Source organism: Cyprinus carpio, chromosome A13 (assembly GCF_018340385.1).
Source record: "Cyprinus carpio isolate SPL01 chromosome A13, ASM1834038v1, whole genome shotgun sequence".
Lineage (NCBI taxonomy): Eukaryota > Metazoa > Chordata > Actinopteri > Cypriniformes > Cyprinidae > Cyprinus > Cyprinus carpio.
In genome coordinates, this window is record NC_056584.1 from 10,732,434 (window position 1) to 10,747,433 (window position 15,000).

A 15,000-nucleotide genomic window follows, 5' to 3' on the forward strand; every position below is an offset into this window, starting at 1 on the left:
ATTGATCAACATGACATAAGCAATTGATAATGCCAGAAACAACAGACAATTGTACATAATTCCATGAACATACCAAAGCATTGGTAATTTGATCAAAAAATGAGAAATTGCTTTTGTGATGTGCACAGGTGATAAGATGATGTGGCGGTTGAACATGTCTTTTTCAGAATTTCAATTGCAATCTGAGAAATGTACAAAAGCAATTGAGAAAACCTGAGAAATACATATTAGTATATAAATAATACTAAAATAACACTATTTGAATCTGATGATTTATATTTAATAATTTAGTAAAAAAAAAAAAAACACTCATTCTATCATTATTTAACACTGAAGATTCATCTTTATTGAAAAAATAAAAAAATGAACTAAAGAAAAAGAAAATACTATTTCAATTGGGAGTTCAATAATGCAGTTTCTCACATACAAGAATAAACAGAAATTTCATTTCTCAATTTTGAAAATGCACATTAAAGTACATCAAGGGGCTGTTATACAGAACCATAAAGTTTTGTTGTGCTCGTGTTACACCTTCTTGCACAGTTGCAGCTTGCACTTTCTGTCAAAACGTCTTGTAATAAACTGTCTTCTGTAATAAATTCATCAAGTCACATACCTTACATTCTGGAATAATGACAGCATAAAATGCCATACATTGTAATTACTGTGCAAAAACATAATTGAATATACTTAAGCACTAGTGTACAAAATATGGTCCAGCTCAACTGAAACCTTCTGACACAATTTCAAATGAAAATAAACATTAATAGCTATAACAGATGGAAAGTTTATATATCTGCTGATATGACCTGGATATGAATTAGTCTACCATTTTTTAGAACACTGTGGCAATGTGCATGGTATCATCTTTGTTGCATGTGTGTTGTTTCTGCTTCTCTACTGCATGCCAATAAAATGAGATGCATAATGTGAGCAAACATAGAATAATAATAATAATAAAAAAATAATGAATGCTCATATTAACAAACATACCATTTTAATTGTTTTAAAAAATAAAAATGACAGTATACCAACAGCTCATTTCAAACTGAAAACCCCCAACTCAAATCCTAGAATCACCCCTGACAACTAATAGTTGCAATGTACTATTTCTATTATTAAAATTTAAATTGTTTGATAAACAATTCCCTTACAGCAATACTGTCACATTACTTCGGATGCTTGTTTATCTTGATAGACACTGCAATTCACTGATGAGGTCAGTGCTTTTGCCAGGGGAAGGTGTTATAAGATCAAGTGAGAGTTTTATCTGTCTGCCTTCACAGCTCCTCTCTGCCACAGGCTAACCATTACCTTGCTTTCTTTACCAGGAGATATTTCATTTCATCTCAGCCTTGAGTTATGGATGGCAAGGTAGACACAAACTCTGATGGAGGACAAATGCAACGCGCTTTAAAGAAGGTCTTAAAACCAAACTACAGGTGGAGGTCTTAAAAATGCTTGAGTAGAAACAACAACACGTAAAAAAAGTCAATTCAGTATAATGCAGTCACTGAGCATTTCTCAGAAATGGGCCTCTTAGGACTGAATTATAAAACTCATCAAACCACTTGTGTTGTTATACCAGGACTTTGGTTGAAATCAGCAGACGCAGGTCAATTATATGCAGTTTCTTCTTTGTGGGGCTTTTCTATAAAACATTATAACTATCATGGCTTGGTTCTGCAAATCAATACCATCAACATGGCTTGGTTCTGCAAACCAATACCATCAACATGCACAATTGTGTGAATTGGGGATCAGAAAAAACAAAATAAAAAACAAACAAACAAACAAACAAACAAAAAAAACCCCATCAGAAACAAAGAAACATCTTCACCAAAGATTCATGGTTAATTTCTCTTTCTTACCACATTTGTTTGTTAATTCACAGAAATATTATGTCCCAATTCAAAGGTAGCATACAGACTCATAGTGACTGCTGCTCCCAGAAAGCAGCAGATAATTCCATAAGAACAAAAAGAACAGAAAAGAAAAAAAAAAAAAAACACACACACAGAAGCTCCTTGTGTTGGCCAAGCCTGCTCTGTTATCCCGTGCAGGAATCTCCTTGGTCCATCCAGAGAGGCGTCGACGGCCTGTTTGTGCATCTCAGGTGGTGTGCAGTATGATGTGCTCTGTTCCATTAGCTTATCTTTCCTCATATCCGAACCCAAATGAAGGAGTGAACGCACAGAGGCACAGAAAAACAAAATGCAGATTGCTCCACAAACGGACGGACAAATCAAATTCTTCCAATCGATGTCTTGGAGGCAGTGCTCAACTATCAGTTACCTCATGCCTGGATAAGATTAGCGTTTAGAAGTTTAGTCCAATTGTAATCCACGTTCCACTGTTTTCAAAGGCAGATGGAGCCATTTTCCTTGGCAGGGTAGAGGACAGTGACTGGGACTGTGATAGTAAACACAGCTGCTGCAGGTGCAAAACACAAGATTGAAGATAGCTTGACTGGAAATGAGTAAAACAAGTGGAAAAACTCCTTTTTTTTAGTACTTTTTTTTTTTTTTAAACCACCGAGCATTGAGTCTTTAAGAATGTGGAGCTGATACGTTACAAAAGAAAGTTTCTTATTCCCATATTCCTTTTTTTTGTACTTGGTCACCAGTTTGAATTCATATATTTATATCCGTTTATATATATTTATGTATATTTTATACAGTTAAAAACACCATGGAGATGACAGACTATTTGGTTTCTTTTTCTAAGTAGAAGTTTCTCCTTAAATAAATGCATATAAATAAATTCTCTTTTCACATGTTTCAGACTGTCACTCTCCCACGCTCCTACTCACAGCAGGTCCTCAGAAATTCAATGGTAGCTTTCAGTGGTATCCCAATTTTGGCAGAGTATTCTGACACCCCAAGACACACTGGACATTTGTTGTTAGTCCTGCTCCTTCTCATTTGCCAGGCTTTGTGGCATCTTTGTGCATGTCTCTGGGGCTCACTAACTGAGTCTCTGTGGGCCCAAAAGAGGCCACTCCCCCTTGTCCACTCCCGTTTGCTAAAAGGATGCACACAGTCTCTTTGGCCCCCTGAGGGAAAGAGCTACTGATGTCCTCCTGTTTCCTCTGGGCATGTGCTAGTGCTCTGAGTTGTTCCTGAGCCTCGTCGAGTAGTGAGGCCACTTCCTCCCGTCTACCAGCCATTCGGTTGGAGACCATTACATTTGACAGTTGACTGACAGCCGAAGCATCAGCTGTGCTTTCCAGAGGACTAGAACGGCTGCTTCCATCAGTAGGGGTGGTTTGCATACACGAGACCTCATCCTGGTAGGAGTGGACAGAGGGAATGATTGGGATAGAGCAGGGATGGTAGGGAGCAGGAGAACTTTGGCTAGGGCCGCCTGACCTGAGGCTCCTAGCACACCTGTGGTCTAAATGGCTGCTCCACGATTTTGAGGATTGTGAGGGTTGCATATTGTAAAAGGAATCTTGATGTAGGTCATTGCCAGGGCCGGAAATGTTCCTGTAAAGAAAAAGGAAAAGATGACAGACTGAAATATAGGGAGATTAAGGAGAAGACAGGGATATATTGAAAATGATTAGAGTGCCAAGCAGGAGGTTTGTTGAATCTCAGAAGGATTGATACAGTACCTATTCTGAAAGCCGAATAAAGCTAATAAAGTTTGTAATTTCTGCACATGTAGCATCAACAAACAGAATTGCAAAAATAATGACTGGTTCAAACAGGTTCCCAAATACTCTTTCACTCATGTCAGCAGCACAGTCCCTTTTCAAGGAAAATCAGTTCACTTTGCAGAAATATTATCAACTTCTCCAGGTAGCTATTTCAGGCATTTAAGACCTAGACCTATCTACTTGAATGGGGAAATACTGAACTCTTAAAAACTGCTTAGAAAATTCATATTTAAATATTTCAAATCCAGCAAAAAAATCTGACATGGATTTTTCTTACTCACTCACTCAAACAGCATTAAAAAGGCATATTTTTCATGTTGATCCAGCCATTGCGCATGTGCAGTCCCAAGCACGAATGTCAGGACATGATGGCTTTACCAATTGCCGGGTGGCTCTTTCTGCCATATTGTGCATTGCATTTTCTCCCATTTATAGTAATATGACTGAACCGTCTTGGTATTACAGTGTTCCCATGATTAGTCAGTTAAACAAATAGTCCTGCCCCAAAACTTGCGCCATTGGTAGAATCGGTGTTGCTATCATTGGGCAGATTGTGATGCTTAGACAGATCAGTGTTTTCTTTGCTGTACAGAGTCTCTGCTAAGATACAAGAATGTATTACAACATAACCCCCCTGTAATAACACAGGTGATAAAAGAGTTAATCATTGAATTATTATCCATTAATGTATTTGATACTCTCATTTTTGAGTGAACTGTGCCTTATAATGTCTTACATAATAAATGACAACATTATATGGTATTCTTAATGAGACATATAAAACAAAGCAATGATTTTTCTACATGTTGAGGATATTAAATGTTGAGGAAATAAAACAATTACTACACTCAGGTATCTCAGGTTATTAACTATTCTCATAATCATTTAGTTCAGCTGGGCATTAGCTGGTTTTCTGATTCAGAACTTGCTGCTCCCATGGCAGTCATTCTTAAGTTAATCTTCTGATGATTTGCATGCAAAATTCTTCAAAAGAGAAGAAAGCAGAAGTTCCATCCAACCAGACCTTTGGTAAACTAATCTTTCAATTTAGGAGCAATCGGGGTATTGTTCCCCTGATTCATTATCTTTGTGTAATAATTCATAATGCCTGACAAAGAATGGCTTTTCTCATAGCATCAATATTTAACCAAGCACTGCTTTTTCTGATGATGACCGAGTCAGGGTTAAGCCTCAATCAAGGGGAGGCAAATTGTCTGATTCTATTTTCTATAAAACAGATGATATGACAGCAATGTCAAGCATTTCAGCAGGCCATAGATCATCATTCCTGGAACATCAAGACTTGGAAACAGTTAAGGATGCATAGATTTAGCCTTTGTGAGATTTTGCTTCAGATTCAATATAATGTGATCATTTACTAAAAACCTAGATGTCAACTGAAAAGAGAGCTCTTTTGAAGGCGGCTAGAAATTCATGTTATTTTAATGAAACTCCTGCTGTCTCCTACTGAGCACGTCTCTCCAGTGACCCTCTCTCCACCTCTCCTCTAGTTGCACATGTCTAGACCTTTGACTATATGACGAAAGGTCTGGGGTCTCATTTATAAACGTTGCATACGCAATTTTCCACGCACATATCATGATTTATAAAAAATAAACTTGGTGTAAATATGTTTGCACCGTATGGACATTCTAGACCATGCGTACGCACTCTTTTTCCTGGCGTTTCATGACGATATACCCATTTACATTAAATACTCCACTCACAATAATGGAGATAAACACTGAAATTACATAATTTTACAAAAAACATAATTACATAATTTTACATAATTACATAAACTGAGATAATTTTCTTCTATTTTAATTGTTACAGTGTAAACAAGAAAAAAAAAACATCACTTTTGAGGGTTAGTGGGTAACACTAATGAAGGAAGTGATACTGCCGCACTGCTCTGTGCAAATTATGATTTATAACCTTATTTCCTGCAGTGCTGTTATTCTTCATTGTGTCATGTAACAGTTTCAGATACCTGCATGAAATGTATTAAGCTGAAAGGAAAACAGCTCAAGGGCTGTCATTGTAGTGGAATACATTCAGGGCAAGTTTTGAAGTCCTGTATAATGAACAGCCCACATCTTTGAAACCCTCATACTGAAAACACTCTAATGAGCAAACACACACTGTAAGAGAAATGCAGCTGATGAGGTCAGACTTTAGAAACCAACTTTGTCCAAGGAAATCGCTACTGGGAAATAGCCTTGTGTCGATGATCAGATAGGAGTCACACCACAAACTGGGAATTTAAGTCCTACGGATAGTTTTATGCATAACAGCCGGACTTAATATGAGTAAGCAATTATAAATGTTGTCTATGTACTTGCTTAAGCACTCAGCTCGAGGGAATCTAAACAACTTACGGGGGGCTGACAGGTACATTCCTATCTAAAAATACTGGGAGCAATAACACTGTGCAAAATCTGTTCCCTCCGTAAGCCATTTTAGTGAGATAACAGCACGCTTTCTGGGACGGAAGGAATGAGATGGCCAAGATTTTTTTCTGCTGTCATATGCAAAACAGTTCTATCTCTGTCTCTCCCTCCCTCTTTTTTTTCTGTCACTCCTCTCCTGTCTTGCTCCCACTCTCTCTTTCTCTTGCCTGTCCCGTATCCCAGCTTGTCTCTATGGTAACAGAGCTTTCTCCAGCAGAGGAATATTCTTATGCAGGCTGGAAGGCTGGAAATAGGTCAGTGCTGAGACCCTGTTGGAGATTTTAAGATGAGGTGGAGTCTTCCACACTACAAAGCTTTCCTGTATAGCAAGCGAGGACTAAGTAGGCCAGGATAGCCTATAGTGCGTGAGAGTTGATGGCTGGCCCATTCTAGCAAACTCATCCAGGACTTCCCATTCCATTGATATATCACTGGCTGTTTAATTGGCTATGACAGTGGGGTTTTTATTAGCTATTCTGCTTCTGGAAAAGGCAGCACTCCCCAGTGCCCTCCTGTCTCAGTGAGTCATGCCTGGATACAAAACTTCAATAATAGAGCTCAGACAAGCCCGCTTGTTGCTCCTGCAGCCAGCATAGAAACAAAGGCATATGCTTGCCACAGAAAACTTAGGAGCAATTATAAAACAGGCTTTATGACACATACACAAAACTATTAAAGATATTCTCTGGGTAAATGTATTTCATACATTAAAAAGCCAGCCTTACCAGTGACATAGCACCAATCTTAGAACCTCTCTTGGATCCATGAGACGGGGCCCTGCCCACAAGTGATGACGTCATGCAGTAAAGTTTGCATTGGGGGTTGAATTAGTTTTGCAATTGGAGACAGACAGTTATGTTATTTTGGGCAAATTAGCCCTTTCCTAAATACTTTTGTCTTTATTTATCACTTATGTGTATTTTCTCTTCTCTGTCTTTAATTATTTTTAAAGGGTATATCTGACTGTTCACAGCAAGTCCAAAGCTGGTTATGGTGTTGGAGATGTATACTTCATTATAGCCACAGCCATATCACCCTGCAGCCCAAGATTGCCCACTGAAGAAAAGCAGGGTTGAGCCTGGTCAGTACCTGGATGGGAGAACTCCTGGGAAAACATGGTTGCTGTTGGAAGAGGTGTTAGTTAGGCCAGCAGGGGGGTGTACAACAATACACAATACACAATACACAATAAATCACTATATAAATGCATCATTCATTCATTCATTCTTTCATTCGTGATCTTAATTTATACTTAATTTAACTTATAATCACTCAGTACAAATTTTACTATGTTTTTAAAGCACCCCCTAGCACCATTCTTATTAATTTTTCTTTTTGAACAATTAGTTGAAAGCGGGTTGGAACAAGGCCATGATAGTCAATTGTTGTATTGTTTTGTATTTTCCTGATTTCCTACAAAGAACCAGTAATTTGTTGATGTATCAGACTAGAAACTAATCACTACAAAGAACCAGCTGAGAAGTCATTTGTTCATAAATCAGACTAAAAACTATTAACGTAAAAAAAAAAAAAAAAAAAAAAAAAAAACTATTCACCCCCCCCCAAAAAAAAAGAACACTGAAAAATAAAAAAGTCTATAATGCATAAAATAAATAAATCTATTCACTTAAAAGAACCAGCTCATAAGAATAATTTGTTTATGAATCAGTCTAAAAACTACTCACTAAAAAGAAGCAACTTAAAGAATAATTTGTTTGTGAATTTGTATACACTGGTTAAATGTATGTTTGTTTTTGTAAGTCAACAGAAAGACATTTCATGTCATTATTTTTTGATACATAACATGAATTGCATCACATTGAACACCGACTGCACACTCACATTCACAATTCAGATATGAAATATAATTTTTTTTCCTGTGATGCTGAAGGTTTGGAGGTGGTTTTATAGATTCAGTGGGGCGCTGCTGCTGAAAAGTGGTCCAGGCAACACTGATACACAGAAAGCAAGCAAACAATTAAATAAATCTTTATATAATGAACCTGGAGAAAGCTTCTTGTTTTGAATTTAGATCTCAGATGCAGTAGGAGAAACAGAAAAAATGGCAAGTGTAAGAATGGCCACTACCTTGGAGGTTGTGTGGCAGGAGTGGTTGTTTAAAACTACAGATTGGCACATAAATCAGAGAACATTTACATTTACATTTAATCATTTAGCAGACGCTTTTATCCAAAGAACAGAGAGAGCAGACAGAGGGGTCCTGATAGAAGCAGACATTGTCACCGACCAGAACTGAGTTATGCACACCACCCTTCCAAAAAACAAAAACAACCCCAACCCCCCCCCCCCCAATAAAAACCTCTTAAAACATCCCATCCCACAGAGATAACAAACTAGAGTTTAATCCAAAGGGTCAATCCATTGACTAGGACTATGCATAAGCATTAAATAATTAGCATTAAACTCATTGACCTGTAGCAAATGAATGTTGCTAACTAACCTTCTCACTGACTCCCTTTCTGAACTGTCTAATTCCTGGAGATGTTGGTAGGCAGGACCAGAATCTCTTGATCCACCAATGGCATTGAGACATCCTCTGGTCATGGGTGGTGTTCTGCGAGATGCAGGCCGAAAAGCAGAACGACTCCTCTGATCTGGACTATGAGAGAGGGAACCGCTCCTGTAAAACAAAATACACATATCATTCCTGGATTTCTTGATTTGTATTTTTGTGTTATTGCTCGGGTCATTTTGATCCCCAAGGAGAAATGATACACATCTGACAAGTGCATGTTTACTGTGGGATAAATAATAAGCTGTGGGGCTTTGATTAAAAGCAGAATAAAAGCATCAGAAAACAAATGAATAATAATAATAATAATCATTATTATTATCATCATCATTAACTATTAATATTTTTATGTTTATACATTAATGGGGACTTAAAAAAAACTACAAACAAACAATCCAACCAAATCAAAAAAGATTTTATATACTTTTACAGCTGCCTCTATTCTTATGGTGATATATATATATATATATATAATAAGCACAAGTAACAAAGCAAAGCCACTATACCGATTTCTACAGATTTTCTGTCCCATTCCATGGCATTCTTATGTTAGAAATACTTTACACTCTCACTTTCTCTTTGTCTCCATCTGGTGTGCTGAATGTTTTACAAAGCAGGACATGTTTTCATAAAGCTGCAAACTTCATAAAAAAATTATTTACTAGATATATTTCCTCTATCATTAAAAAATGGAGCACATTACCAACGAGTCACCTTGTTCCCAATTAGATATTTATGTGATACTGCTAGGCAAACTACGGGAAGATGTTGTACTGTACATACGTTACCACTGAATGGGGCCACATTAACATTTAGATGAATTGACCTATCAGACCACTGGCAGTAAGGAGCACACATTTGACTATTTGGTAAAAATAGCCTGAAGAGGAATTCATGCTTGGTTTTAGATAAGTCTCCAACAGAGTGATAATTCACTGCATATTTAAATCCTTCCTTACCCTGAGTCAAGAGCAATCAGTTAGATTGTGATGATCATTTGATGACATGAGCAGTTGGGGAGGGGTGGGACAGGGGGCAAACGGATGTTTGCAAACAAATTACATGTCATCACAGAAAAAAAAAAAAAAAACATATGTATGACTGAAAGAGTGCACTGAGCCACAAACAGAAACAAGAGAGTGGAATCAGGGCTTAACGTTTAGATTGAGGAATGCATGAGGATTAAACAAGGCTGAAAGGCTTTGTGTCTCTGCTATCACAGACCATTCCCACCCCTTCACAACCCCCCCCCCCCAACACACTACAACTCTTATCCACACACGGACGAGCCATCATCTAAAACAAAAGATCATTCAAATCAAAACACATTTTACTCAATGAATTCAATAAAATATTCTATTAGACTCTAAAACAACCAAATACCTCAATTCCAGTTGACCCTTCTCTGCCTAAAATACATTTTTGACCAATCCAACTTTAGTAACGGTTGCAGTCCATATTTCAGACATGTTTTTTTTTGGTTTTAGATTATTATAAAACACTTAAAAGTGCTGCTTCTAGGTCACCTATAATAATGACACAAGGTATCCAGAGAGGATACACAACATATGTCTTAATCCAAATCCTCAAATAAATCTGTGGATTAAACTATGTGCTGTCCCTCATTCCCATCAATAAGGACACCTACATTTGTTCCAGGGTCAATTAACTTTTAATGTTTTTTCTTTCATGTATTGATTCATGTAATTGTAGTGTTGATAGTAACTAAAGAGTTTGTGAATGTGTTTGTTCACTTACACTAATGTTATCAGTTATAAATGCTTTGTAGTCTCCACATTTTATAATCATGATATTGTGCAACAGTTTCTTTAATTAAAAACAGCATGTAAAACACTTTGCAATGTCACAATTCATTCCAGAGAAATATCCAGTTTTTAAACTTTCTATTCATCCAAAAAAAAAAAGTCTTCACTTATAATAAGTCATATATATAGTCAGCATATTATAACTATTTATGAATCATCATGTGACACTGAAGACTGGAGTAATAGCTGTTGAAAATTCAGCTTTGCATCACAGTAATTAATAACATTTTAAAATAAAAATACAAATTCAAATAATAATAAAAAAACTGTTATTTTAAACTGTAATATTTTTTCTAAATATTACTGTTTTTACTGTATTTTTGGTCAAGTAAATGCAGCCTTAGTGAGCAAAATCAAAACATGAAGCTGCCATATTGTATTGCATCAGAAAACTGATTATAACAAGAACTAAACAGGTTAATAACATGTCCTCCCAATTAAATTTATCTCCATACTGTTACTCTTCCATTTAGCCTGTGTTGCCGCTATTACAGAAGTGCATATTGATGTATGTATTGCCAATTAGAACTATTATAATTTTCTTACTATTTAGTAATTGTACCATAGTCAGCAGGTGCACTTTAATGGATGGAGAGCTTTTTGACAGAGGAATGTGGATTTCATATTGTATCGTTACAATAATCATTGTCAAAATGTCTTTCAATACAAATAAATTAGCATGGAAAAAGTTATTTTTAGAAGGATAAAACAATGTTTATTATTATTATTATTATTATTATTTTTTTTATGATGATTCATACCTGGGGTGTTTTCCTGTCAATGTGCCCTGTGGACTGGTAGCGGCAGCAGTGCTCGGAATGAAACTAGACTCTCGACCATGTGGTGGCGAGGACCTTGTGGGTTTATAATACTGCAAAAGACACAAAAAGGAAGAAAAATGTTAAACATTCTACATTGTCGAATATGGGCAATGCTTTGCTCTGTCATCGGAACATTTAATTAATACTTTTTCAGTCCGAGTTGGATAATGTATCCAGCATGCAAGAGCAGCTCATGCTTCTGTTTAACTCTTCGCTTTGATTCTTGTCTTAGACAAAAAGTCAGTGGCCGGGGTTCCACTGATACTCAGATAAACCAACAGACCTCTATGGAACCTGCAGACAAATCCAATTTAAATTTCACACCTTGAAAGACTTCCTCATAAAACCCATTTCTGCTTCGGGCAGAATGCACACAATGATCTAAATGTCAGAGAGATACTTAATCTCCTCCACTATCCCACCTTTACTCCACAGTGTCGAGTGGAAGAGAAGAGAGAGGGGGAGTGTAGAGGAGGAGAAGAACTGATGGTTGATGGGGGATCAGAGAAGGGCACTAGAGTCACTCTAATTGGATAATATAGCACTTTCAGGACTATGTAAATCCAAGCAATGTCCCAATAGCTTCCTCTAATGGAACTCATGTGGGAACAACATGTGCAGTTCAGAAGAAACTATGTTTTTTTTTCTTTTACTTTCCTCTTTTACATTTGGCAGATCCTTTTTTTAATTTTTTTTCAAAGCAACTTACATTGCACTCAAAGTATACATTTTCAACAGTTTATGCATTCCTTGGGAATCCAATTCATGACTTTTCCATTGCTAGCACCATGCTGTTTGAGCTACAGTACAGGGAACACAAACTTTATTGTAATTGCTTAAAAATATGCAGTGTATGTGCATAATTTAGCAACTCATTATGTTCTGCTCTGCAAATTATGACTGGGAGCATCTTTATAGTATGATTTGAATGAATCATGTAACATCCCAGCCTACAGGACCTTATTCAATTGTGATATAACAGTAGCTTGGAGGAAATCTCTTGTGTCTGTGAAATATTGACACTGCTTTGATAAAGAAATGACATTTGCAGTAAGCTTGACATTTATTTATTTTTTCAAAACCTGGGGTGAAGTAAGATGACAATAAATGTTTAAAATCACTTACATAAACCATAGTCTTTTAACTCAAAACAAAAACTAGTGTATGATTACTTGAGACTTTTCTATATGGTTGACACACTCTGAGCATTTAACCAGTTATGTAATGCAATGCTGTTATGTTTTGTTATTATGTTATAGCCATCTCCCACTCTATTCTAATATGAATTGCATAGCTGTATGATTTAGCGACTTGTAAAGACAGTAAATGCACTATTGAAAATATCAGGTGAGTGGGAAGGAGCTAGAGAGTATAAGATTTATACAGAAGAAGAGAAGGAGCAAGAGAGTGAGTAGAAATAAAACAGTGGGAGGAAGTGTTGGTAAGACAATCTGACTAATAACAGCTTTATGTGAATTCAGAGAGAAAATAAAAGCCATATACTCAAAAAAGGTATAGAATATGGTTTGCTAAAATGGTAATTTTATATTTTGTAGTCTATGGTGGGCAATATGAAATTAACAGTCAGTTCACTTCCCCCCCGCCTCAAACCCAAACATATTCTGGCATTAGTATGATGGCCATACTGCTTCACAAAAGCAAAGTTATGACTCAGAGCAAAAGTCTTAAAATTCATTTCCCGCAAAAGGTTTAAAAAAAGCTGTCAGATTCATTCAAAGATAGAAACGGTAATTTCTGAATTTAAGGTCAACCCTTTATCACATAGGTAACTAGTATTAGAAAAGCTAGAAGCCTATCATTACTGAAGCAGTCAATTTCTTTTCCATTAGAGATGCAATTTGACCGCACTCAAAAGAACCTGTTCAGGCAATCAAAAATGACTTCACCCGAAACATTTTGAAAGCACGTCTTTCTGATCTTTGAAGATGCAGTTTCTTTCTTTTTCGAAGCACAGCCACCTACATTTCCCGAAAATGCTTTTAAACAAACAGACTTGAATAGACTGCTTAGCTGTTAAATTAATCAGGTGAATTCAGCCAAAAAGTTTACAGTAAAAATGCTACAAATTTTATATAAAGCCCAAATTCTCATTTTTAAAATCTGATTAAGATTAATATGCAGATATCAAGCAGGTTCTTCTGTATTATGAAACATGTTGATGTTTTATCAAGGGTAATTCACAAAAAGTGCTCACATTTGGACCGTGCAAGCAACAAACTGCTTAGAATGTTTGGAAAAGGAGGTCAGCAAACTGGTTTTGAACTATTATTGTCAATGCATCTGAGGAGGAATATTCAGCTAGTGGGCAGAACATGTGATGTTTACACATCCTGAAATGTTGATAAGAAAGGCAATGAGCATATTGGACAAAAGGGTACTATACAAAAGAGCTAAAAATTGAGACTTATAAAAGAGTAATCTACAAAATCTATTTCAAAATAGCACTGCAGAGACCACCTCGGACATCATAATGGCACATATGAAAGCTGTACAAGCTTTTCAAGCTTTACAAGCTACAATGCTACTGTAGATGGTAACTGATTAAATGTCATGCCAGTGAAGAGTTTCTGTGGTAAATGTGTTACATGAGTTCAGAGAGCTGTGAATTGTTCTTCTTGCTCAACCGCATGTCAACAAATATTTCACACCTATAATAAAAAAAAAAAAACTTTGTGGTATGCAGGGGCAAAGCAAACAACAAAAATTCGCATTTACCTGGCACACGCTAGCCTAAAATATTATTCTAGACAAGACAAGCTGTGTGTTGCCTGTGTATTAATAAATGTTTGTTTATATGCCCATGGGCTGAACTTCCAGCGAACGGTGCACCTGAAAGAGTGAGGTGCTTATGAAATATATATATAGAGGAAAAGGTTAGAACGGAATTTGAGATGAGATGGAAACATCTTACATCAGTAATCTTCTGAGTTTTACAGATATTTCTACCAGAGGTTTCTCTAATGCAGATATGCAAAAGTCACTCTATCCTCAGTGCAGATCATATCATTACTGAAAGAAAAAGACGTTGTCATGGAAAAACAAACTAACATCATGTGTCAAAAGCTGGTCTATCCTTGTAAGTGGACTAGTTTTGATTGCTATGGCTGGCATTTGCAGTTCTTCTGACAGTGTTCGATTGCAGTAGCGATTAAACATCTCACTGGGTTTGAGTGACATTTAAATTACCACTGTGTTTTCAATGCAAATAACCTGCATCGGCTTATCTGTGATGGATCTGCTAGTTTGAGTGATTGAGAAAGTAATGAATATTAACCAAATGTCCCAACAGGATGCAGGGAAGGTAACACACTACATTCTATGGGACACTGGACTGGCAAACAGTTTCTGAGCTAGAAAGACAGAGAATGATGTAGTAATCACAAACCCTCAGTGATGGACTACTGTGACTACCATTATTAGTGTGTCTGTCCTCAAAGACTTGCACACAGAGCCTCGTTACAATGAGCTGAGCGGTGTAAAGTGTTAGCTGTTCTTGTTTCTAATTGTAGATGAGCAGAAAAGCCAGATATGTAGATTTGAATCCCTTTTAATGTGAATTTTCAGACATCCTTTGGGCCCCTTAGTGGGCCCCGTCCCCCTGGTTCAGAACCACTGTTTTAGTCCATGTCTTTTAGCTTTCAAGCTATCTGTATGCTATCATACTTCTAACAGTTAACAAAATAAA

General features: G+C 36.7%; 1 protein-coding gene across 1 annotated transcript in view; it reads right to left on the reverse strand.

Annotated features, from left to right (window-relative positions):
* Window positions 1-323: 323 nt before the first annotated feature.
* Window positions 324-15,000, reverse strand: part of LOC122147152 (pro-neuregulin-3, membrane-bound isoform-like) — a 56,564-nt gene continuing 41,887 nt past the window's right edge. The window contains exons 6-8 of the mRNA XM_042768302.1: window positions 11,235-11,344; window positions 8,576-8,755; window positions 324-3,488 (exon numbers count right to left, since the gene is read on the reverse strand). Coding sequence (XP_042624236.1) covers window positions 2,921-3,488; window positions 8,576-8,755; window positions 11,235-11,344 — 858 coding nt within the window. The 3' untranslated portion in view covers window positions 324-2,920. The remainder of the gene's footprint in view (window positions 3,489-8,575; window positions 8,756-11,234; window positions 11,345-15,000) is intronic.